At 35.9% G+C, this 22,920-nt stretch overlaps 2 protein-coding genes across 2 annotated transcripts in view; both read left to right on the plus strand.

The window, feature by feature from the left end:
- Positions 1-950: 950 nt before the first annotated feature.
- On the plus strand, positions 951-18,417 carry LOC124442925 (serine/threonine-protein phosphatase 6 regulatory ankyrin repeat subunit B-like). Its single transcript, XM_046993476.1, has 32 exons — positions 951-1,022; positions 1,097-1,168; positions 1,895-2,321; positions 2,987-3,088; positions 3,180-3,278; positions 3,428-3,541; positions 3,868-3,972; positions 4,043-4,141; positions 4,589-4,693; positions 5,089-5,190; positions 6,116-6,214; positions 6,610-6,708; positions 6,982-7,083; positions 7,175-7,276; positions 7,893-7,991; positions 8,151-8,285; positions 9,328-9,453; positions 9,523-9,639; positions 11,603-11,701; positions 12,907-13,107; positions 13,201-13,299; positions 13,815-13,916; positions 14,258-14,362; positions 14,484-14,585; positions 15,293-15,391; positions 15,472-15,570; positions 15,642-15,668; positions 16,206-16,313; positions 16,418-16,612; positions 17,075-17,173; positions 17,259-17,366; positions 17,626-18,417. The coding sequence occupies exons 3-32, from the start codon at positions 1,917-1,919 to the stop codon at positions 18,415-18,417; spliced, it is 4,245 nt and encodes a 1,414-aa protein (XP_046849432.1). The 5' UTR covers positions 951-1,022; positions 1,097-1,168; positions 1,895-1,916.
- A 2,899-nt stretch (positions 18,418-21,316) lies between these two features.
- The window catches only part of LOC124434407, a 35,456-nt gene continuing 33,852 nt past the window's right edge, over positions 21,317-22,920 (plus strand). The window contains exons 1-4 of the mRNA XM_046984303.1: positions 21,317-21,607; positions 21,743-21,889; positions 21,978-22,161; positions 22,244-22,326. Coding sequence (XP_046840259.1) covers positions 21,317-21,607; positions 21,743-21,889; positions 21,978-22,161; positions 22,244-22,326 — 705 coding nt within the window. The remainder of the gene's footprint in view (positions 21,608-21,742; positions 21,890-21,977; positions 22,162-22,243; positions 22,327-22,920) is intronic.

The raw sequence follows: 22,920 nt of genomic DNA on the forward strand, positions 1-22,920 counted from the left end.
TTATGATATTTGCCGTGTAAATATCACTAATATTTTATCACACCTTTTCCTTTTACTGATTAACACGTATCATGCATCCTATGATAAATTCAGCATTGTAAATAACTTTATTTCATTCTTATACTGAGGATGACTTAACGGAAGTCGAAACATGTTTAGGATAAAAAATTTTGTCGTTTATTTTAAATGCCTAACTTGTAGTTGTTGCGTATGAAAACATGTTCTTTATGACAGCATTCAAGACAACACTTCATCATTAACAAATTCAAACCATACGGTGTAGCTACTTAACAAATTCCGAACCATACGGTGTAGCTACTTAACGAATTCCGAACCATAAGGTGTAGCTACTTAACAAATTACGAACCATAAGGTGTAGCTACTTAACAAATTCCGTACCATACGTAAAAGCTACGTGTTCACCCTTACATGAAAGAAAATTGTTTAAAGCTTCATAGCGAAAGATACGCCTAAAGCTTTGGAAGCGTGTAGTGCATCGTATGGAAACGAAGCGAGCATATGCATTCTATTGGTTTATTTATTGAATCCTGCAGTTTTTTTGTAATGTGGGCATGTTTAGATGTGTAATTTATAACTTAACCACCAGTTGTTTGCTACCCCTACGGTTATATTATAAAAGCCAACTCGAAGATTTTAGACAACATAGTTTTTCGTTCATTTCGTTGTAGAAATAAGAGGCGTTGCAGAAAAGATCAACGACTCATTTATAGATTGCTCGACAGAGAAAAGTTTCTCTGGTAAGAAGTGCTTGTTTTAAACATAAATCACCAAAAATATGACTTATATTCTCATACACTGGTCTGAAAATTTGAAGAGGAACTTATGTATATGACCACTTGAAACTGACGACATTTGACTGCCTACTCTGATTATTTGCATTCAATTATTTCCTTGCTCACGTCTGCATTACGTTTTTCATATTTTGACAGATATAAAGAGTTGACGATCACGGCAAATTTATCATTTGGCTTGTAACATTAAAGAAGTGGAAGTTTGTTAAGGTATGATGGACGATTTTATCCCTGAAATTCTGACGTATAATTTCATTACACCAGTGATTTTTTTTCCCATTTAGATTAGTTTTAAACACTGACCATTGCTGTTATCGCTGACTATACTAAACACTGAATATCGCTGTTTACTTGAGGTTAGTCTGTTATATTTCGCAGTCGTTTATAATGCTTCAAAGGGCAGTAAAAGACTGCTTTATATTTTGTGGTGTTTCTTTGCCTCGTCTTTTTCATAAACAGATTCACTTAAACGTCTGGTAGTCTTCTTCTACATACACGCCGTGATGTTGAATGTCGCCGTTTCAAAAGCACGTCGCTCTTGTTTTAATTTACACAGAAACGTGCCTTCCTATAATTGCTTAGTAATTTAATTTGACTAAATTTTATCTCCTGAACTCCTCAATATTTCAATTTCTTAATATCCGCTAGATTTTGTTTACCAACATGCTGTTTCACGTGTAGTTATTAAGGCGAAAAATTTAAAAACACTTTGATATCATTGTAAAATATAAACGAAAAACTTTTCTTGCTCTTTGCATATGAAGAAATCATTTTACATTTCTTTCTATTTCTCGACTGTTGAACGAGGGTAGTTTATAAAGTCTGCGACGCAATTAAAAACATATTTGACTGCAATACTGAACTCATCAATTTTTCAGAGAACGTATTTTCATAAAAAAAAAACAGAGAGTAGAGCCTCTCTGCACGATGTATAAATATTATTTCACCTGTTATTGATTAGTGGCATGTGAAAAGAACTGTGTATTTTCTCAGAACTCAGCTTATGCAACAACATTTCCGACTTCTTGTTGTTGTAATCATGTTCAAGTGCTGTTTTGATAATTTCTTTTGTTTTTCGTCAGTGGGAACACGAAATTCTTCATTATGGAAGAAGCAAATTTGTCTGATGCGGGCAAAATGCCCTCGGAATTAGGAAGTGCCAGTCATGATTATCTTGGTGATAATATATCATCAAAAGAGCCTGCGTCAAATGTTTTAATAAAAGTCCATGCATTTCAACATTTGGACGGCGGTGACGACCTGAGTACAGACCAGACTTCTGAAGATTTGGAGAAAGCCGATTCAGACGTTGAGAAATCTTCTGTGTCCAGTTCTGTTTTGCAAACTGGCGAAATGCTTCATTCTGATGATGAGAAAAATAATGACGAAACTTCTCCAAGTACTGTATCAACTACATTAACTTCGAAAGAAAACGGTCTTGATGAAGATGTCGCTGGCAATTCTGATGTCGAACAAAACGAAGGACGAAGCTCTAGGAAGAAGTCTGCGGTATGTTTTAAATATTCTGTGTTGTTGGTTAGGAAAAAAATTATGACTTCCAAGTAGTATCTTCATAAAAGAATAAACTTTGACTTTCTGTAAAAGGTAAATATTTTCATTCTAAGAGTTTCATTCAAGTACTTCTTGTCATCGTGTCATTGAAATATAAAGACTTATATAGACGCTCTTTTTACGCATGCATAAATACTTAAAATTCATCTTCGCGAACGCTTTTGTGATGATTTTCCACAAAATCACGATGGTAACAACCGCCCTCTCAGATGTTCATAATCATGTAGCCACAGGATTGTAAAGATTTCCACCAACATACTCGTTGCTTATTAAATCTGCCTGCTAAGTTATTAAATTGTGAAATCATCACGAGTTTTGAGCATATTTAACGTTCGATAATCGCGGGAAATCCTCCAAATGCGAGCGCTTCCTATGAACTGAAAATTTACCGTTAAGTATTATGATAATGACGTTGAATGAATAAAAAATTGTCATGTTATTTACAATAGTAATTTTCAAAAGCTGTCGTATTCTGCGAATGACGATCTCGTTGTAGTTCTTATCGAAACTAGTTGATGATAAAAATGTTCAATTTTATGAAGAGATTTGCAAGATTTCATTGATTTTGGTCTATTAAAGATTATCATTCATTCAAAATTTAGGTAAGCGATTTGACATCAATGATGGTCGCCTGTAAAGAAGGAAATTATCGCGTTGTTCAAAAACTGTTTGAAAAAGGAGCTTCGGTTTCAGAAACTGATATGGTTAGACGTTCTGGAATTTTGTTTTTTTCTGATTTTGTGACGATTTTGTATTTTTCATGAAAACGTGAACTTCATGTAAACGTTTATTTAGCACGGAATGACGTGTCTTCATTATGCCGCGTTGTCCGGCTCCGAACCCATAGTCAAATTTCTAGTATCACAACAAAAGGATTTAGTTTTAACGACAAACGTAAGTTCCTTCACGTTCAATTATTTGGGAAATATTTTAAAAGCAGTTTTCTCATCGTTATATTTCCGTGTATATGGATTTGAAACATGTTCGATTTTTCGGTTTTTTTAGTCTTGCTGTTCAGTCTGTTTTGTGTTCTTTTTTTGTAGGACGAAGGTCAGACTCCATTACATCTTGCATGTACTCACAGCTCACACGCTTTTGCGATTGTGAAATTATTGGTGAAAGACAATGGCGAAGAAGCGAAGCTAATTACAGATGCTGTAAGATTTGCTTTTTTTGTGGCTCCTATGATGGGCTTTTGACCTTTAAAGTTGTACACATTGTTGCATAATGCATAATTGAGATTTGTCATGAATGCGCGGGCATTGAAATGAATATAAGTCGAACGCTACGTTTTCCTGTGTGTGTTTTGAAGGTACACAGCTTCCTCTCCTTTCTTTTCAAGCAAATGAAACACAGCGCCATAAAATTTCTTTATAAAACGCTATTGTTGAAACGTCTAAATAGATTTTTGCGGAATAAAAAATCTCTTTCTTTGACAAGTTAACCTGTATTCTACTAATTGTTGTTTTGTGTTTCATTACAGGCGGGCGAAACTCCTCTTCTTTTGGCAGTGGAAAGTGGAAACAAGCTGGTCGTTCGAGAATTATTGGACAGCAAAGCAAAGGAACAATTAAAGATTGTTAAAAAAGTATTTAATCATTTTTATATTATTATTTGTTTTTAATTTATTCAATGTTTATTTTCATGGTTTTTTTCAGGATTCTGGTGATTCAGCATTGCATTGTTGTGCACGGAAAAAAAACGTGGATGTTGCAAGAATATTATTGGACTCTGGCTCTGCCGTAAATCTAAAAAATGTAAGGTGCTTGAGACGACTTTTCAAAGATCAGATCGCATAGTTTAATCTCGCGTGTCTTTAATGACGAATCTTAGTCGATTCTGATTGGTTGGAAAGCTGTGTGTTATAGGAAATGTAGTCTCAAATACTATGTACTATGAAATAGTGTTTTAGGATTTTTTCTATGGCGGATGGGGGAGGGCTTTAAATAGGGATGTGGATTATTGAATAAATCTTCATTTCGTTGGAAATCAATATTTTGACATGTTAAAAATAGATTTATCACTTTAGTCTTAACTTTACGTAAATTTTTCATTAACCCAAGTCAGCCAATTGTTTTTGACCAAAAGCACGCCCCTCGTGGAAATCAACCCCAGTTGACGAGGCCAGCGTTTCAAAATAAAGATTTTCATTCATTCTTTCATTCATTCATTTATAATGTCTTTTACTGTTTTCCATCTTCCAGAATGATGGTCAAACGGCATTACATATAGCTGCGTACGAAGGACAGGAAGCAATGATAAAATTATTATGCTCATCTAACAAAATGTTTGCTGATATACAAGACAAGGTAGAGTATGTAATGATTTTGCTAAAATCTACATCGTTCTCAATCGACAGCGGTATTCGTTTGTTTGTAAAATGGTTTCCTGTTCAACTTACTGAGGGGATGATTATTTTCAGTGTTTTTTCCACTGTGTGACTTCATAGCTCAGTTGGTCAGAGCACTGTACCGGCACCCCAGAGGTCACGGGTTCGAATCCCGTTGAGTCACCTGAATTTTTCAGGTTCATAAGACAATTGCTTAAATAGTCCAGCAAAAGTGCGAAGATCATATCTTCATTCAATTTCAAACACCGCACTGCATAAAACAATCTTTAGTATTTTTTCTATAAGTTTAAACCATTTTTGAAATGTAAGGAATACGATGGAAGTATTAATTCAAAACATCTTTATCTTGTACAGTTTGATCGAACTGCCGTACACATTGCAGCTGAAAGAGGATTTTCAGGAATTGTTGAATATCTTGTGGATAAAGTAAATGTCGATATTAATTTTCGTTCCAAGGTAATTATGTACATTTAATTTTTTTTTATGACGCATCCTTATCAATTAATATCACTGCAACAAGCAACAACGAATCCCTTATTATCAATCATCTCTTCAACCAACAACAGTGAATCTTTATTATCAATAACATCACCGCAACAAGCAACAACGAATCCCTTATTATCAATCATTATCTCTTCAACCAACAACAGTGAATCCCTTATTATCAATTAACATCACCGCAACAAGCAACAACGAATCCCTTATTATCAATCATTATCTCTTCAACCAACAACAGTGAATCCCTTACAATCAATTAACATCACCGCAACAAGCAACAACGAATCCCTTATTATCAATCATTATCTCTTCAACCAACAATAGTGAATCCCTTATAATCCATCATTATCACCTCAACAAGCCACAGTGAATCCTTATTATCAATCATTATCTCTTCAACAAACAACAGTGAATCCCTTATTATCCATCATTATCACCTCAACAAGCCACAGTGAATCCTTATTATCCATCATTATCACCACAATAACCTATAGTGTTCACAGGCAATACAATTCTGAGAAGGGCTGTCCTCTGAAGTTGTTTCAGGAAACGATTTTCAATATACGTGATTTACGAGCACAGAAGTGTTAATAACATAACTCTCCTTCAACACGTTCAAAATGACGAAAATTCACGTCCATTTTGATTTTAATTGTAAACTCTTAAAAATTACGATGATGACCAGAAATTACACCCTGTGATATTTTAAAATAACTGTTTTTACAGCAGTAGTCGTTTAGCCAATCGTGAAGTGTCGGTACCGGAAGTGGCATAGTCAGCCCTGTTTCAGTCCTGCTATAGAAATGACTAACTGTGCGGGCTGGCCACTTGGTACCAGTACTTACCGTGCGCGTTTAACTTGACAAGATTCATTTGATTATAGTCTGGCAATACACTCCTTCATATCGCTGCACAAAATGGTCATACAAATACTGTTTTAGCATTACTAAACAAACGTGTTCCTCTTCATATGCCGAATAAAGTGAGTAAGAGTTGTTTTTATTGGTTAATATTTTGTAAGAGTTGTTTTTATTGGTTGATATGTTATAAGAGTTGTTTTTATTGGTTAGTATCTTGTAAGAGTTATTTTTATTGGTTAATATTTTGTAAGAGTTGTTTTCATTGGTTAATATCTGGCGAGAGTTGTTTTTATTGATTGATATCTTGTAAGAGTTATTTTTATTGGTTAATATGTTATAAGAGTTGTTTTTATTGGTTGATTTGTTGTAAGAGTTGTTTTTATTGGTTCATATCTTGTAAGAGTTGTTTTTATTGGTTCATATTTTGTAAGAGTTATTTTTATTGGTTAATATCTTGTAAGAGTTGTTTTTATTGGTTCATATGTTTGCATTGCATTTATAAACTCATTTTATGAAGGCTGGTGAGGTGTCGCTACACGCAGCTGTCATTTGTGGTCACGTGGGTGTCGTTGAGACTCTTCTAAATAAGGGCGCACAGGTTGATTGTAAAACGAAGGTTCGTGAAATGTTTTTTGTCGTGGTTGAAATGACGTCCTTTATTATCCGCTGATTAATCTTACTCTTTGACGTCGACATTATCTCTTTTATCCTCATTTGTAGAAATTTCATTAAAATAGTTTAACAATTGGCAAAGTAATCATTTCAACATCATTTCTTTTTAAGATTATGATAGTATTGATTGGCAACTATACTCTTTCCTTTTTAATGTCACAGTCAACATTTATTGTGCAATGTTTACCGATATATCATGAAGTATATTATGTTTCAGGATCTGTATACTGCACTACATATTGCCGTGCAACACCGCAAGCCAAAAGTAGTGCAGACTCTTCTGGGCTACGGAGCAAATGTGCATCTTAAAGGGGGGATGGTAAGGTGTTTTAAAACACTCTTTCTTGTGATGTAGGTTTTGCTTTAAATTCTAGGTTGGCTGAAATTTTTACAATTTGTTCTTTCTTAAGCTTGAAGAAACGCCTTTGCATATAGCTGCACATTATAAAGATGGTACTGAGGTCGCTGAAATGTTATTGAAGAGTGGAGCGAATGTTGATGTACCCCAAGAGGTGAGAATTTATTGTAATACTGTTGTTTCAAGCTATAAGATTTAAGGTTAGGGTTAGTTTCATGTATTACCAACCATAGAGAAGTGTATGTTATACTGTCATCAACCATAGAGAAGTGTATGTTATACTGTCATCAATCATAGAGAAGTGTATGTTACACTGTCATCAACCATAGAGAAGTGTATGTTATACTGTCATCAACCATAGAAAAGTGTATGTCATACTGTCATCAACCATAGAGAATGTATGTTATACTGTCATCAACCATAGAGAAGTGTATGTTATACTGTCATCAACCATAGAGAAGTGTATGTTTTACTGTCATCAACCATAGAGAAGTGTATGTTATACTGTCATCAACCATAGAGAAATGTATGTTATACTGTCATCAACCATAGAGAAGTGTATGTTATACTGTAATCAACCATAGAGAAGTGTATGTTATACTGTCATCAACCATAGAGAAGCATATTTTATACTGTCATCAACCATAGACAAGTGTATGTTATACTGTCATCAACCATAGACAAGTGTATGTTATACTGTCATTAGCCATATTCTTTTTAACTAGCTATTTAAGAGCGTTTGCTGTAACCTTCTCTACCATGTTTTTTAGAACGGAGAAACATCGCTTCACATAGCAACGAGAAACAACAATATCTCCATGATAGAACTCCTCTTGTCTGAAGGCGCCAATGCTGCAAGGAAATCACAGGTTAGAGTCTAAACGTCAGAGACCTCGCGAGGTTAAACTTAAGCAAAGTCTTGGCAATACTTTACTACAATACAGATCAGTTATTTTCATGGAGTTCATTTCTTTTTTTCAATACAGTCAAATCATCTTGAGCATGATGATATACGATGTCTTTTGCAGAAAGGAGAGATACCTTTACACATCGCTGTCGAGAATTCGTTTTTCGACATTGCTGCGGTGTTAGTCAATCATGTCATGAAATCTAATCTGAACCTTACCCATGGTGTCAAGTTTATAGTCAATTCACCGAACAAAGTAAGAAATTTCTTTACTACATGTGCTTAAAGGATCTAGATTATTCTCCAATTCATTTTACTGTGAGGAAGATTTGTTTGTTTTTCACAAGCTGGTCACATGCTTTATGGCATCGTTCATTGATGACTTCATTCACTATTGTCATTGGGATCGTTTATTTAATTGAGAGTTTATCTTCAAGCAGTTGCTTGCTCAATATGTCATGTTTATCCTACTCTTACTGCAAAGACAGACAGTATTTTTTAATGATTTGAACTGTTTCTTTAAGAACAATGTTCTTTTTGCCCATATTCTAAGCTCACTCACATTCACTGACTGGGGATCCAAAATCACCTCATATTTATGTACAAATGGTATTTCAACTCTACTGATTGCTTGATTGAAAATGCTTCAGCATTAAATCTTGCCATCGATGGAAAAACGACTTTGCCATTAATTGAAAAGTAGGACTGTGCAAACACCGGTTTTCATCTCCGGCTCCGGCCCCTTATCAAATCTGAATTCCGGTTTCAAACTCTGGCTATTTCATAACTCGAATCACTGGTCGTGGCTGTTTAATTTATCAAGACACTGTTCAACAGTTTATGAAATATTATTTGTAAAATTTTTATATGTAAAGTTAAATTTCCGCACTCCGACTTTGAAACATAAATTAGCATGTGTTAACGCAATCTAGCGTCATGTTGTTTCATGCATAAAGTGTTTTATTTTCATGCAAGTTTTTCAATTTTAGCCGATAGTTATCGTTCGTTGATACAAAAATGTTTTGATCAGACACGTTTAACAAAGTTTGACAGTATTTTGCAGCACAAACGACTACTGCCGGAGTTTTGCCGGAGATGAACAAACTCCGGTCTCCGAGGCAAAATAGCAGGAGCTCCGGCCTCCGGTACTCCGGTGCACAGCACGATTAAAAAGAGTGCAATTTTTATGTCGCCCTCAGTAAGTGTGAGTTTTTGAGAGGTTGTAAAAGACAGGTATTTGTCTGCTTGCCGGACTTTTACAAAATACACTAGTTGTAACATGCCTGTGTTTGGTTTAGAAAGGAGAGACTCCGTTACATTACGTCAGCAAACTGACAACGAATGAGGAGACTGGTGAGCTGGACTTAAAAGCAGCGAATCTTTTACTGAAGCATGGCGGAAATCCTAGACTGGAAACCGTGGATGTACGCTAAAAACTTTAACTTTATTTGAACGTTTTGCATTTTCTTTAAATTATGTTTTTAATTATTCAGACAAAAGAAACTTGTGTCCATTACTGTGCAAGATCTGGCAACAATGACGTCCTTCAGGCTTTACTTAACTCGATATCAGCAGAAGAAGTTCGACGATTAGTAAATGCGAAATCATCTGTAAGTGTTTAAGTGATTGGGTGGAGCCCCGTTTATCGTTACATGTTTGTAGATGTAGATCTGATTCCTCTACTTAGAATCAGCTGATTCCTCTACTTAGAATCATGTGACTCCTCTACTTAGAATCATGTGACTCCTCTGCTTAGAATGATCTGACTCTTCTACTTAGAATGATGTGACACCTCTACTTAGAATGATCTGACTCCTCTACTTAGAATGATCTGACTCCTCTATTTAGAATGATGTGACTTCTCTAATTAGAATTATCTGACTCCTCCACTTACAATCATCTGATTCCTCGACTTAGAATCATCTGATTCCTCTACTTGGAATCATCTGACTCCTCTACTTAGAATCATCTGATTCCTTTACTTAGAATCATCTGATTCCTCTACTTAGAATGATCTGACTCCTCTACTTAGAATGATCTGACTCCTCTACTTAGAATCATGTGACTCCTCTACTTAGAATCATCTGATTCTTCTACTTAGAATCATCTGACTCCTCTACTTAGAATCATCTGATTCCTCTACTTAGAATCATCTGACTCCTCTACTTAGAATCATCTGACTCCTCTACTTAGAATCATCTGACTCCTCTACTTAGAGTCATCTGATTCCTCTTCTTAGAATCATCTGACTCCTCTACTTAGAATCATCTGACTCCTCTACTTAGAATCATCTGACTCCTCTACTTAGAATCATCTGACTCCTCTACTTAGAATCATCTGATTCCTCTTCTTAGAATGATCTGACTCCTCTACTTAGAATCATCTGACTCCTCTACTTAGAATGATCTGACTCCTCTACTTAGAATCATCTGATTCCTCTACTTAGAATCATCTGACTCCTCTACTTAGAATCATGTGACTCCTCTACTTAGAATCATCTGACTCCTCTACTTAGAATCATCTGACTCCTCTTCTTAGAATCATCTGATTCCTCTACTTAGAATCATCTGACTCCTCTACTTAGAATCATGTGACTCCTCTACTTAGAATCATGTGACTCCTCTACTTAGAATCATCTGACTCCTCTACTTAGAATCATCTGATTCCTCTACTTAGAATCATCTGACTCCTCTACTTAGAATCATCTGACTCCTCTACTTAGAATCATCTGACTCCTTTACTTAGAATCATCTGACTCCTCTACTTAGAATCATCTGATTCCTCTACTTAGAATCATCTGATTCCTCTACTTAGAATCATCTGACTCCTCTACTTAGAATCATCTGACTCCTCTACTTAGAATCATCTGATTCCTCTACTTAGAATCATCTGATTCCTCTACTTAGAATCATCTGATTCCTCTACTTAGAATCATCTGATTCCTCTACTTAGAATCATCTGACTCCTCTACTTAGAATCATCTGACTCCTCTACTTAGAATCATCTGACTCCTCTACTTAGAATCATGTGACTCCTCTACTTAGAATCCTTTGACTCCTCTACTTAGAATCATTTGACTCCTCTACTTAGAATCATCTGACTCCTCTACTTAGAATCATCTGATTCCTCTACTTAGAATCATCTGACTCCTCTACTTAGAATCATGTGACTCCTCTACTTAGAATCATGTGACTCCTCTACTTAGAATCATCTGACTCCTCTACTTAGAGTCATCTGATTCCTCTTCTTAGAATGATCTGACTCCTCTACTTAGAATCATCTGACTCCTCTACTTAGAATCATCTGACTCCTCTACTTAGAATCATCTGACTCCTCTACTTAGAATCATCTGATTCCTCTACTTAGAAGGATCTGATTCCTCTACTTAGAATCATGTGACTCCTCTACTTAGAATCATCTGACTCCTCTACTTAGAATTATCTGATTCCTCTACTTAGAATCATCTGATTCCTCTACTTAGAATCATCTGATTCCTCTACTTAGAATCATCTGACTCCTCTACTTAGAATCATCTGACTCCTCTACTTAGAATCATGTGACTCCTCTACTTAGAATCATGTGACTCCTCTACTTATATCGTCGGAAAAAGGAAATCTGGATGTCACAAAGACTTTTATGAATTGGAATGCGAGGCTTGACGCCTTTGATGAGGTATGTTTAGATGCGTAGAAATTTGATCTTTCCATTGGACGGTTTTGTTTCTTTCTATATTAACACTAGGTCAATAAGAGATGATCTTTACTGTATCTTTAAAAAGAACAGTTTAGAACTAATGGAGATATCTTGTATAAATAAAGTTAGTTTAGTTTAGGTTTCCTTCTGTATTAACAGTGGATCAATAAGAGATGATCTTTACTGTATCTTTAGGAAGAACAGTTTAGAACTGATAGAGATATCTAGTATAAATAAAGTTAGTTTTATTTAGGTTTTCTTCTGTAGTAACACTGGATCAATAAGAGATGATCTTTACTGTATCTGTCGAAAGAACACTTTAGAACTGATAGAGATATCTAGTATAAATAAAGTTAGTTTAGTTTAGGTTTTCTTCTGTAGTAACACTGAATCAATAAGAGATGATCTTTACTGTATCTTTAGGAAGAACAGTTTAGAACTGATAGAGATATCTAGTATAAATAAAGTTAGTTTAGTTTAGGTTTTCGTCTGTAGTAACACTGGATCAATAAAAGATGATCTTTACTGAATCTTTATAAAGAACAGTTTAGAACTGATAGAAATATCTAGTATAAATAAAGTTAGTTTAGTTTAGGTTTTCTTCTGTAGTAACACTGGATCTATAAGAGATGATCTTTACTGTATCTTTAGGAAGAACAGTTTAGAACTGATAGAGATATCTAGTATAAATAAAGTTAGTTTAGTTTAGGTTTTCTTCTGTAGTAACACTGGATCAATAAGAGATGAACTTTACTGTATCTTTAGGAAGAACAGTTTAGAACTGATAGAGATATCTAGTATAAATAAAGTTAGTTTAGTTTAGGTTTCCTTCTGTATTAACAGTGGATCAATAAGAGATGATCTATACTGTATCTTTAGAAAGAACAGTTTGGAACTGATAGAGATATCTAGTATAAATAAAGTTAGTTTAGTTTAGGTTTTCTTCTGTAGTAACACTGGATCAATAAGAGATGATCTTTACTGTATCTTTAGGAAGAACAGTTTAGAACTGATAGAGACATCTTGTATAAATAAAGTTAGTTTAGTTTAGGTTTTCTTCTGTGGTAACACTGGATCAATAAGAGATGATCTTTACTGCCTCTCTTCAATAGATTTCACGAGGAAAAACAACATTCCACTTACTTGTGGAGTTTTGATATTCAAACTAAAATCTTTTTACATAGAAAGGCCAAACGCCACTTCATTTGTCCTGTGCTTACGGTCATAAAGATGTCGCTGTATATCTTCTCAACTCTAAACCATACATAAATGCAAAAACAAAACTTGGTTTCACTCCGCTACATTTGGCAGCGGAGAAAGGATACACGGACCTGGTCGAAATGCTTGTTGTTCAATTTTCAGCAAGTATAGACGCTCTATCGTTTGTAAGTGCAAATCATCACTCATTTCGTTGCGGTAATTTATGATATTAGGTTATCGATTCAAACTAAGTTTTGGAGGGTTTAAAAATGTTTTAGGAAGGACAGACGCCGTTACATTTGGCAGCCGAGGGAGGAAGGTTGGATGTTTGTAAAGTCCTGTTGCATCTACAAGCTGATACATCCGTTGCTGATAATGTAAGATGTGTACTCACGTGATTACCCCGTTATAAACCACGTGACTAGCCATACTTATTTACCACGTTACTAACCACAACTTATTTAACACGTGACTAACCACACTTATTTAACACGTGACTAACCACAAGTATTTAACACGTGACTAACCACACTTATTTAACACGTGACTAACCACACTTATTTACCACGTGACTAACCCGTGGCGTTTCTATAAGCCGATATATCCGCTACGAATATTTGAAGATATGTATTCATGTGACTATCCCGTTAGTAACCACGTGACCAACCTCTTATGAAACACGGCACTAACAACTTATCAACCACGTGATTAACCACTTATTAACCTCGTGACCAACCGCGTGTTGCATGTTTAATCAAACACATCCGCTAAGGATAATATAAGACATATACCCACGTGACTTACCCGTGACTGAGCACGTGACTTACCTCTTATCTAACTGCGTGTAATGATGATAATAAAATCATTTCAACGAATTATTTTATCTTTACAGCATGGGAGAACGCCCTTGCATTGTGCCACACAAATGGATCATTCAGAAGTTGTTAAGTTTTTCGTGAAAAATTATCCTGAACTTGTCAATCAAACGAACGCTGTAAGTTTCAACGCTGCAAACTGGTCATTTCATCATGTTTATTTTGTTTGGTGTTCTCACTGCCGATAAACTGGAATGCTGTTGCAGAAACGAACGTGCTTTTAAGGAGACGTGCTTGTTTTCAATGAATTTTAGTTTACGAACTGTTCAATAATAAACAATTGCTGGATGAGATTGAGCATGACATCAAGAATCATTCATTTCTGCTCTCATGTCGAATTTTTCATCAAAGCTAGGTTTATGAAACACACGAAACAACGGAGTAGACTGTAATAATCATTTAAGAACAGGTCTGTGTTTCACAGCAGTGTTTATCTCACAATGTTTACGCTTTTTTATAGGATGGCGAGACGTGTGCCCATATCGCTGCTGCGAAAGGAAGTATTTCTGTTATAAAAGAACTTGTTCAATTGAAAAATAACAACATCATAGAAAAAATTACTTCTGTACGTCGCTAGTTTTGAACTGTACTTGACAGAGATTTTTTTCGATTTCTTTTGTTCCATTTCTCAAGTTTCTTTATCTCGCTTAAATTAAAACTTTCAATTTCTTTCCATAATTATACAGAGCCAGATTTCCACGCCTCTGCTCTTAGCGGCCAGCGGTGGTCACGCTGATGTCGTACAAGTTTTGTTACTGAATGGAGCGAATGCTACACATATGGATAAGGTAGGACATTCCGTGGTTTATATTGATAAGGTAGGACATTCCAGGGTTTATATGGATAAGGTAGGACATTCCATGGTTTATATGGATAAGGTAGGACATTCCATGGTTTATATGGATAAGGTAGGACATTCCATGGTTTATATGGATAAGGTAGGACATTCCATGGTTTATATGGATAAGGTAGGACATTCCATGGTTTATATGGATAAGGTAGGACATTCCATGGTTTATATGGATAAGGTAGGACATTCCATGGTTTATTTGGATAAGGTGGGACATTCCATGGTTTATATGGATAAGGTAGGACATTCCATGGTTTATATGGATAAGTTAGGACATTCCATGGTTTATATGGCAGTGCCGTAATGACGGTTGTTTTAAATAATGTTGGTTTGATTTCAAAAAGTAGTATAGCTGGGGCCTGTTGCGCGAATCCTGGACGAGCTTTATCCATTTTAAGAAAGTTTATTTGTGTTTTCCTTAGGACAAAGAAACTTTGTCTTTTAAAAGCAACCTTTTATTTCATTGATTGCTCACTTCAAATGTAATGTTTCTCCATTTAAGAGTTTTTTTCACCTTCGTAATATTTAGCTATCCTGTGCAACCGGCCCCAGAAAGATCGGGGGGTAGTACTTGATGTAAGATTATCTTTGTCAATGTAGAAAGTATCATCGTGATGGATGAAAATATGTGTTAACTTTATGTAGTTTGGTTGGACAGCTATTCATCTTGCAGCGAGAAATGGCCACAACAACGTTATCGACATACTTAAAGATAAGATTTCTCTTGATTTTGTTAGCCCAAAGGTATCTTTAAACGACTTTCATATACATTACAACGCGTAAGAATTTTTAAATCTCGAACATTACCGTCTATTGCTTTATAGACGGGACTCTCAGCGGCTCACATCGCGGCGCAGTACGGCCAAACGGAAGTCATGAGGGAAATATTACTAGAGGCTGATGTTGGGAATGTGAAAAGTCAGGTAATGGATGGTTGAAAGAATTGCTTTGTTTAGTTTTATTAGTTGTCTCATGTTTAATGGTTGTTTTTCAGCCGAACAAGACGAAAAAAGACGAGGAAGTGAGTAGTATGACGTAATACAAGAACAACATGAAGTATTACTGCAGTATCACGACAATTTTACGAAGTGTTACGGCAATATCACGATTACATTGCAAAATATTACGGCATTATTACGACAATATTATGAAGTATTACTGCAGTGTTACGACTATATTACGAAGTATTACGGCAGTATCACGATGTATTACGGCAGTGTCGCGATGATGTTACGTAGTGATACGGCAGTATCACGACAACATTCCAAAGTATTACGGCAGTATCACGACAATGTTACGGCAGTATCACGACAATATTAGGAAATATTACAGCAGCATCACGACAACATTACGGGGTATTACGACAGCTCACGACAGTAATACGTAGTATTATGACAATATTACAGCAGTATCACGATAATATTACAAAGTATCACGATAATATTACGAAATATTACGACAATATTACGAAGTATCACGACAGTTTTACGAAGTATTACGACAATAATACGATAGTATTTCAAGAAAGTTTCAACTGATGCTTTTCTGTATCTTTTAGTCCGGCTGTACTCCTCTGCATTTTGCTTCGAGGTCTGGAAACGAACATGTCGTTCGCCTTCTTTTAAATAATCCGAATGTGAAGGTTGATGCATTGACAACACAAAATGTAAGTAAAATATTGGCAGTGATGATGAAATTTCTCCTCAATCTTTAGATAGCTCGTTAAATTGGCATTTTTAAAACTTTTCTCCTACTTCTCTTTTGTTGCAGTCATTACCGTTGCATATGGCGAGCGGCGAAGGACACGCCAACGTTGTTAGCCTGTTGCTCAGTAAAGCTCCGCATCAAGTCCACGCGAAGAACAAACTAGGGCGGACGGCGTTCCATCTTGCTGCGTCCAGCGGTCGCAACAATGTCGTTACTCAGTTGTTGGCGCAAGGAGCTAAAATCGATGCTGAAGATACGGTAAACTGGGTTATTTCATTTGATTTTAACGTTGACGCTCACTCGAATATCATACGTCACAATAACATACGTCACAATATTATACGTCACAATATCATACGTCACAATAACATACGTCACAATATTATACGTCACACTATCATACGTCACAATGTCATACGTCATAATTTGTGAATGGTTTGTCGTGGTTATGAAGTTTATGGCCAGTGGCCGAGTGGCGGACACCTTATGAAATATTGGGGGTGGGGTCCCCAAAGCACAAGATTTCACAAAACATCCTACCTGGAATAAAAATAACTGGAGGTTTGCCACCTCACCCCACCCCTTGGTCTATTCTAGTGTCCGTCATTGGCATTGGAAAATAGCATGGACAACAATTACTCGAGACAGCTGACCATAAAGTACAGAAGGCCTAACATGAAGCAAACAGCTTAGGGTTGAAAACTATCTTATCCAATCTAGGATGGTTGGACCGCGTTGCATTTCTCAGCGACTTCTGGACATTTAAAAGTTGTCAAACAGCTTATTGAATCTGGTGCAAATCTTACTAAGGAAACGGGGGTTCGTAGAAGTTATCGTCGCTTTTATTAATTTTGAAACACGCAGTTTGTTTACCGTCAAGTTTCTTTCTATTTTTTCATTACAGGAAGGAAAGGTTGCGTTGTGTTATGCTGCTCATTCGGGGAATGTCGCCGTTCTACATTATTTACTCAATCTTAAATTTGATCCGTCGCTTTTGTTGTTGGATAAAACGGTATATATTTTCCGTTGTATTTAGCATAGCGAGTGCGCGAGGTGCATGTAAAAGCTTTCTTGTTGGAGCTTGGATAAAATCTTTCTTTTTATTTTAATCGCTTGTTTTATTGTAGTTGAAGCTATACTAGAAAAAAAAGCATCGAAAAGATGAAACCCAAGTCATACACAAGTCTTTTTTTAGCTCAACTCGGCTCGTTCCCGTAATACATATTAGAAAATAGGATTTTAATCGCTTCTCTCCCTTTATTTTATTTCAGTTCTTGTTCGATCTTATGGTGTGTGGAAAAGGGACTGGTAACGAGTGCATCACGTCATTCATTCTCCGCTCGCCCGCACCTTTGTATACAGCGGTAAAACTTTCCCATCACTACAGAATGCGGTCAGTTAAAGTTAAAGAGCGAAGCAAAGACCTGACAGCCGCTGGAGATTTTTGCGAGGAGTTGGCCCAAAACATTATGGCTCTGGCTTGTGCAACTGATGCAAGTCATCTGTTGAACGCGACAGATGACGAAGATAAACCGTTTTTGGACGTAATGGTCGATTGCGAACAGAAGCAGTGTGTTGCGCAAACCGCTGTGCAGTCGTACTTAGGTAGCAAGTGGGTTGCCGGGCAAGATTGGAGAACGTCCAAAATTGTGGGTTTGTTCCTCGCGGCCTTCTTTTTGCCGCCTGTTTGGGCAGTGCTCTCCCTTCCATGGAAAAATAACTGCAATCAAGTGCCGTTGGTAAAGTTTATCTGTAAATTAATATCACATCTCTATCTTATTCTACTGTTCGTATTCATGTTGGCTATACCATGGGGAAAACTTGGCGATGACGTAGTTCCGGCCTGGTACGAGGTAGTGTGGATGTTTTGGTTGTGTGGTCTTTTTCTTGAACAACTCACCGATGCGAAGAATAAAAAAGGTCTGGGGCGATTACCAATATTGGTAGTATTTTTGTCAATGGTCGGCGTTCTTCTTCATTTGAGTGCGATTCCCTGCGGGAGCTCCACGCGTTTAAATCTTTTGTACTCGCGCAATCAGATTTTAGCAGTTGCAATGTTTTAAGTTTCGTACAACTCTTGGATTTTCTTACTTTTCATTACTTGTTTGGTCCTTGGGGAGTTATGATTGGTAATCTTTTGCAAGATGTGGCAAGATTTCTCGTTATATTACTAATCTTTATTCTTGGTTTTGCCATGCATCTTGCGGCCATATCTAAACCTGCGTTTGAAAAGAAAGCATTGAAATCCGTTACTTTATCAAACATGCACAAAACTTTGTTGAGATATTCAAATTCTTGGTTTTCACTCTTATTGGCTCGGCTGACTCTAATTTCCTCAACGACATGACTAAGAATAATCTTCCGGGTTCTCTAAGGTCTTGGTCTATATTGTGTTTGGTTTTTACTGCTTAATTACCATAATTGTTCTAATTAACCTTCTAATTGCCATGATGAGCGACACTTACCAACGCATTCAAGCGCAGTCTGATTTGGAATGGAAATTCGGCCGCGCAAAGTTGATAAGGAGCCTGGAACAGTCAACTCTAACACCTGCGCCTCTCAACCTACTCACAACCGCATGGAAGCTCATACGACTTGTCCACAAATTAAGTCATAAAGTGGAAGCTCCAAATATCCCAGGAATCAATGCCGTATCTCCTGACTCTCCTAGTTGTGTTATAGGTGTAGATGGGGATAGTGATAGGATTGAGAAGGTCGTCAACTGGCGGGAAGTTGTGAGGAAGTTCAAAGCCTTGCAGGGCATGGAACTGGACGATAGCGCTGAGGTCATCGAAGGACAAGAGACAAAATCTGCGAATTATGATTTAAATGAAAAAAGTGTTCATGATATCAAAGAATTTGTCGAAGTCTACTTTAAAAGAATGGGTGAACCCACAGTAAGCTATTCAAAAAAAGCATGAGCTGCAATACAAGGATGAATTGTGAATGGCTTTGGGAATTAAAAGCTTGTTTATGATAGACTAGGAGATAATATAAATGTAAGAAGTCTAACTTTCCCAATAACAATACAAAAGCTTGTTTATGATAGACTAGGAGATAATATAAATGTAAGAAGTCTAACTTTCCCAATAACAATACAAAGGCAGTTTATGATAGACTAGGAGATAATATAAATGTATGAAGTCTAACTTTCCCAATAACAATACAAAGGCAGTTTATGATAGACTAGGAGATAATATAAATGTATGAAGTCTAACTTTCCCAATAACAATACAAAGGCAGTTTATGATAGACTAGGAGATAATATAAATGTATGAAGTCTAACTTTCCCAATAACAATACAAAGGCAGTTTATGATAGACTAGGAGATAATATAAATGTATGAAGTCTAACTTTCCCAATAACAATACAAAGGCAGTTTATGATAGACTAGGAGATAATATAAATGTAAGAAGTCTAACTTTCCCAATAACAATACAAAGGCAGTTTATGATAGACTAGGAGATAATATAAATGTATGAAGTCTAACTTTCCCAATAACAATACAAAGGCAGTTTATGATAGACTAGGAGATAATATAAATGTATGAAGTCTAACTTTCCCAATAACAATACAAAGGCAGTTTATGATAGACTAGGAGATAATATAAATGTATGAAGTCTAACTTTCCCAATAACAATACAAAGGCAGTTTATGATAGACTAGGAGATAATATAAATGTAAGAAGTCTAACTTTCCCAATAACAATACAAAGGCAGTTTATGATAGACTAGGAGATAATATAAATGTATGAAGTCTAACTTTCCCAATAACAATACGAAGGCAGTTTATGATAGACTAGGAGATAATATAAATGTATGAAGTCTAACTTCAATAACAATACAAAGGCAGTTTATGATAGACTAGGAGATAATATAAATGTATGAAGTCTAACTTCCCAATAACAATACAAAGGCAGTTTATGATAGATTAGGAGATAATATAAATGTATGAAGTCTAACTTCCCCAATAACAATGCAAAGGCAGTTTATGATAGACTAGGAGATAATATAAATGTATGAAGTCTTACTTCCCCAATAACAATACAAAGGCAGTTTATGATAGATTAGGAGATAATATAAATGTATGAAGTCTAACTTCCCCAATAACAATGCAAAGGCAGTTTATGATAGACTAGGAGATAATATAAATGTATGAAGTCTAACTTTCCCAATAACAATACAAAGGCAGTTTCTTTTTCGCGTAGATTTTATTATAATGGCTAGACACAGATTCTTTCAATATGCAATGAGGAAAACGCAATTATATTTTAATTGATAATATTGTAAGTAATAATATATGAGTTATTTTGTAGAGTTTGTTGTATACGAACTTTCAAAGCTGCTGTAGTTAAATAAAACTGCCACTAAAACAACATTTATTGCATTTTAATTTTAGTGGATGTACTTGTCATTGATACTATTATTTAAGGGAAGAAAAAAGGCAGGCGGCATTGATTATGAAAAAAGTGCCAAACACTTGCATTATGATGGAGTATGAACATACAAAAGAAAGAGTCCAGCGCCTTAGCTAGTACCTTAATTTGTGAGGGGGTGTATTCATATGCTCAGTTGCGTTCTGACTTCTTTTGAAAGTAAATTGGCTCTAAAGAAAACAGTAGGTAGAACTGAATATAAGAATATACACACCCCCCACTCCAATAAGCGTTCTAGGTACGGCCCTGAAAGAGTCATATCACTTTTAATGATTTGATGTTCGAAGCAAGGCACTGTGCCATTGTATCAAAATGCAAGAAACGTGCGAAATTATCCTCTTGTATTGATCTTCGTTATTTCGGTCGATCCGGTCAAATTTTGACAGTTAATCGCAAAGATTTCTGAACCTTTTGTACATTTTCATCTTTCTTTCTACCATATTTGAAACAGAATAAGCAAATATGCAATCAGCGATTACTTGGTGTAAGTCAGTTGTTTATCTTCCAGTTATTGTCTAATATGGAAAATGTTACCTTGCGTGAGTTCTCGAAGATTTTCCGAAGATGTTGATTTTCACGCGGGAAGGTTTAAAAAGATGGCCGAAGAATATAGACGATTGTCTCGTCAACAAGAAGTCGGACTTAAAGCAGATTTGAGGCAGGGGAAATCAAATATTTCGAGCTACAAAAACCCTAAAAGCATGAGAGAACAACATACTGTGAGTAAACTCGCACATTCACCAAGAAGGCCGGCAAAAAGCGGTGAGAAATCTGACGAAAATGGCAAGTCTAAGGGGTGTTGTTCGAAGGACACAAAGGTATTCCTACATGAAAACAAATTGTTTTCAATCATAAATAGACACATCATTTATTTTGTAGTGCTAACTTTTTTTTGTCGAACTTAGCAGTGTCTAGCTCTTATCCTATCTGCATAATTCGTAATTTATTTGTAGGCAAAGTCCGACGACGGTTCGTCTTCGTCAGGTCGCTCAATCGTTGAAAGACAGGACAAAAGAAAGTCTTTGCAGGTCCTACAGCCTTCTGCTGACGGACAGAAGTTGCTTGTCGGCGGAAGGACGAAACAAAAACCTAAATCCAAAGTACGATGCCATAACATCGCTTGTTGTGTGGCGAGCTGCGAGAATACAAATCCGATTAACTTCTATATTTCTTTGATTTCCATCGCAGAGCGGAGCTCATTCACAGCAATGTTCGACAAAGTCGAGACAAAAGCATCTAAAAAGTTATCTAGTTAAAGCTTCTGAAGTTGAAAGTCCATCAAGCGCGTCTGATGCAGATTCAAGTGTAAATGTTGATTTGAAATTAAAGGAACTCGACTCAACAGAGGAGACGCGAGCGCTGATGGTACAAGGTTTGTTTGGTGAACCTTCTTTCAGTATGTTTGTATGTTTTGCCCTCAAAATGATGGTTGGAGTTAAATTTCCTTGTTGCAGAAAAAGCGCCGGAAAAATATTGGGAATTAATTGCTGAGGAAAGACGAAAAGCTCTCGAGGAAACTTTACAAGAAAATATTATGGTTGGTTATAAGTTTATTGTAATGTTTGTAGTATTAAGATATGAAAGAAACTAGAACTGTGTTTTGAAATATCATCATAGTCCACATTTGATCTTGTAGTTTGGTTGGTAGGACATTGAAGACAATGATTATCTTGTTACTATACCTGAGTACATCACAACAACGTGATGTTATTATCTATGATATTAAGATATGAAAGAAACTAGAACTGTGTTTTGAAATATCATCATAGTTCACACTTGATCTTGTAGTTTGGTTGGTAGAACATTGAAGACAATGATTATCTTGTTACTATACCTGAGTACATTACAACAACGTGATGTTATTATCTATGATATTAAGATATGAAAGAAACTAGAACTGTGTTTTGAAATATCATCATAGTCCACAGTTGATCTTGTAGTTTAGTTGGTAGAACATTGAAGATAATGATTATCTTGTTACTATACCTGAGTACATCTCAACAACGTGATGTTATTATCTATGATATTAAGATATGAAAGAAACTAGAACTGTGTTTTGAAATATCATCATAGTCCACAGTTGATCTTGTAGTTTAGTTGGTAGAACATTGAAGACAATGATTATCTTGTT

Source organism: Xenia sp. Carnegie-2017, unplaced genomic scaffold (assembly GCF_021976095.1).
Source record: "Xenia sp. Carnegie-2017 unplaced genomic scaffold, XeniaSp_v1 HiC_scaffold_1, whole genome shotgun sequence".
Classification (NCBI taxonomy): domain Eukaryota; kingdom Metazoa; phylum Cnidaria; class Anthozoa; order Malacalcyonacea; family Xeniidae; genus Xenia; species Xenia sp. Carnegie-2017.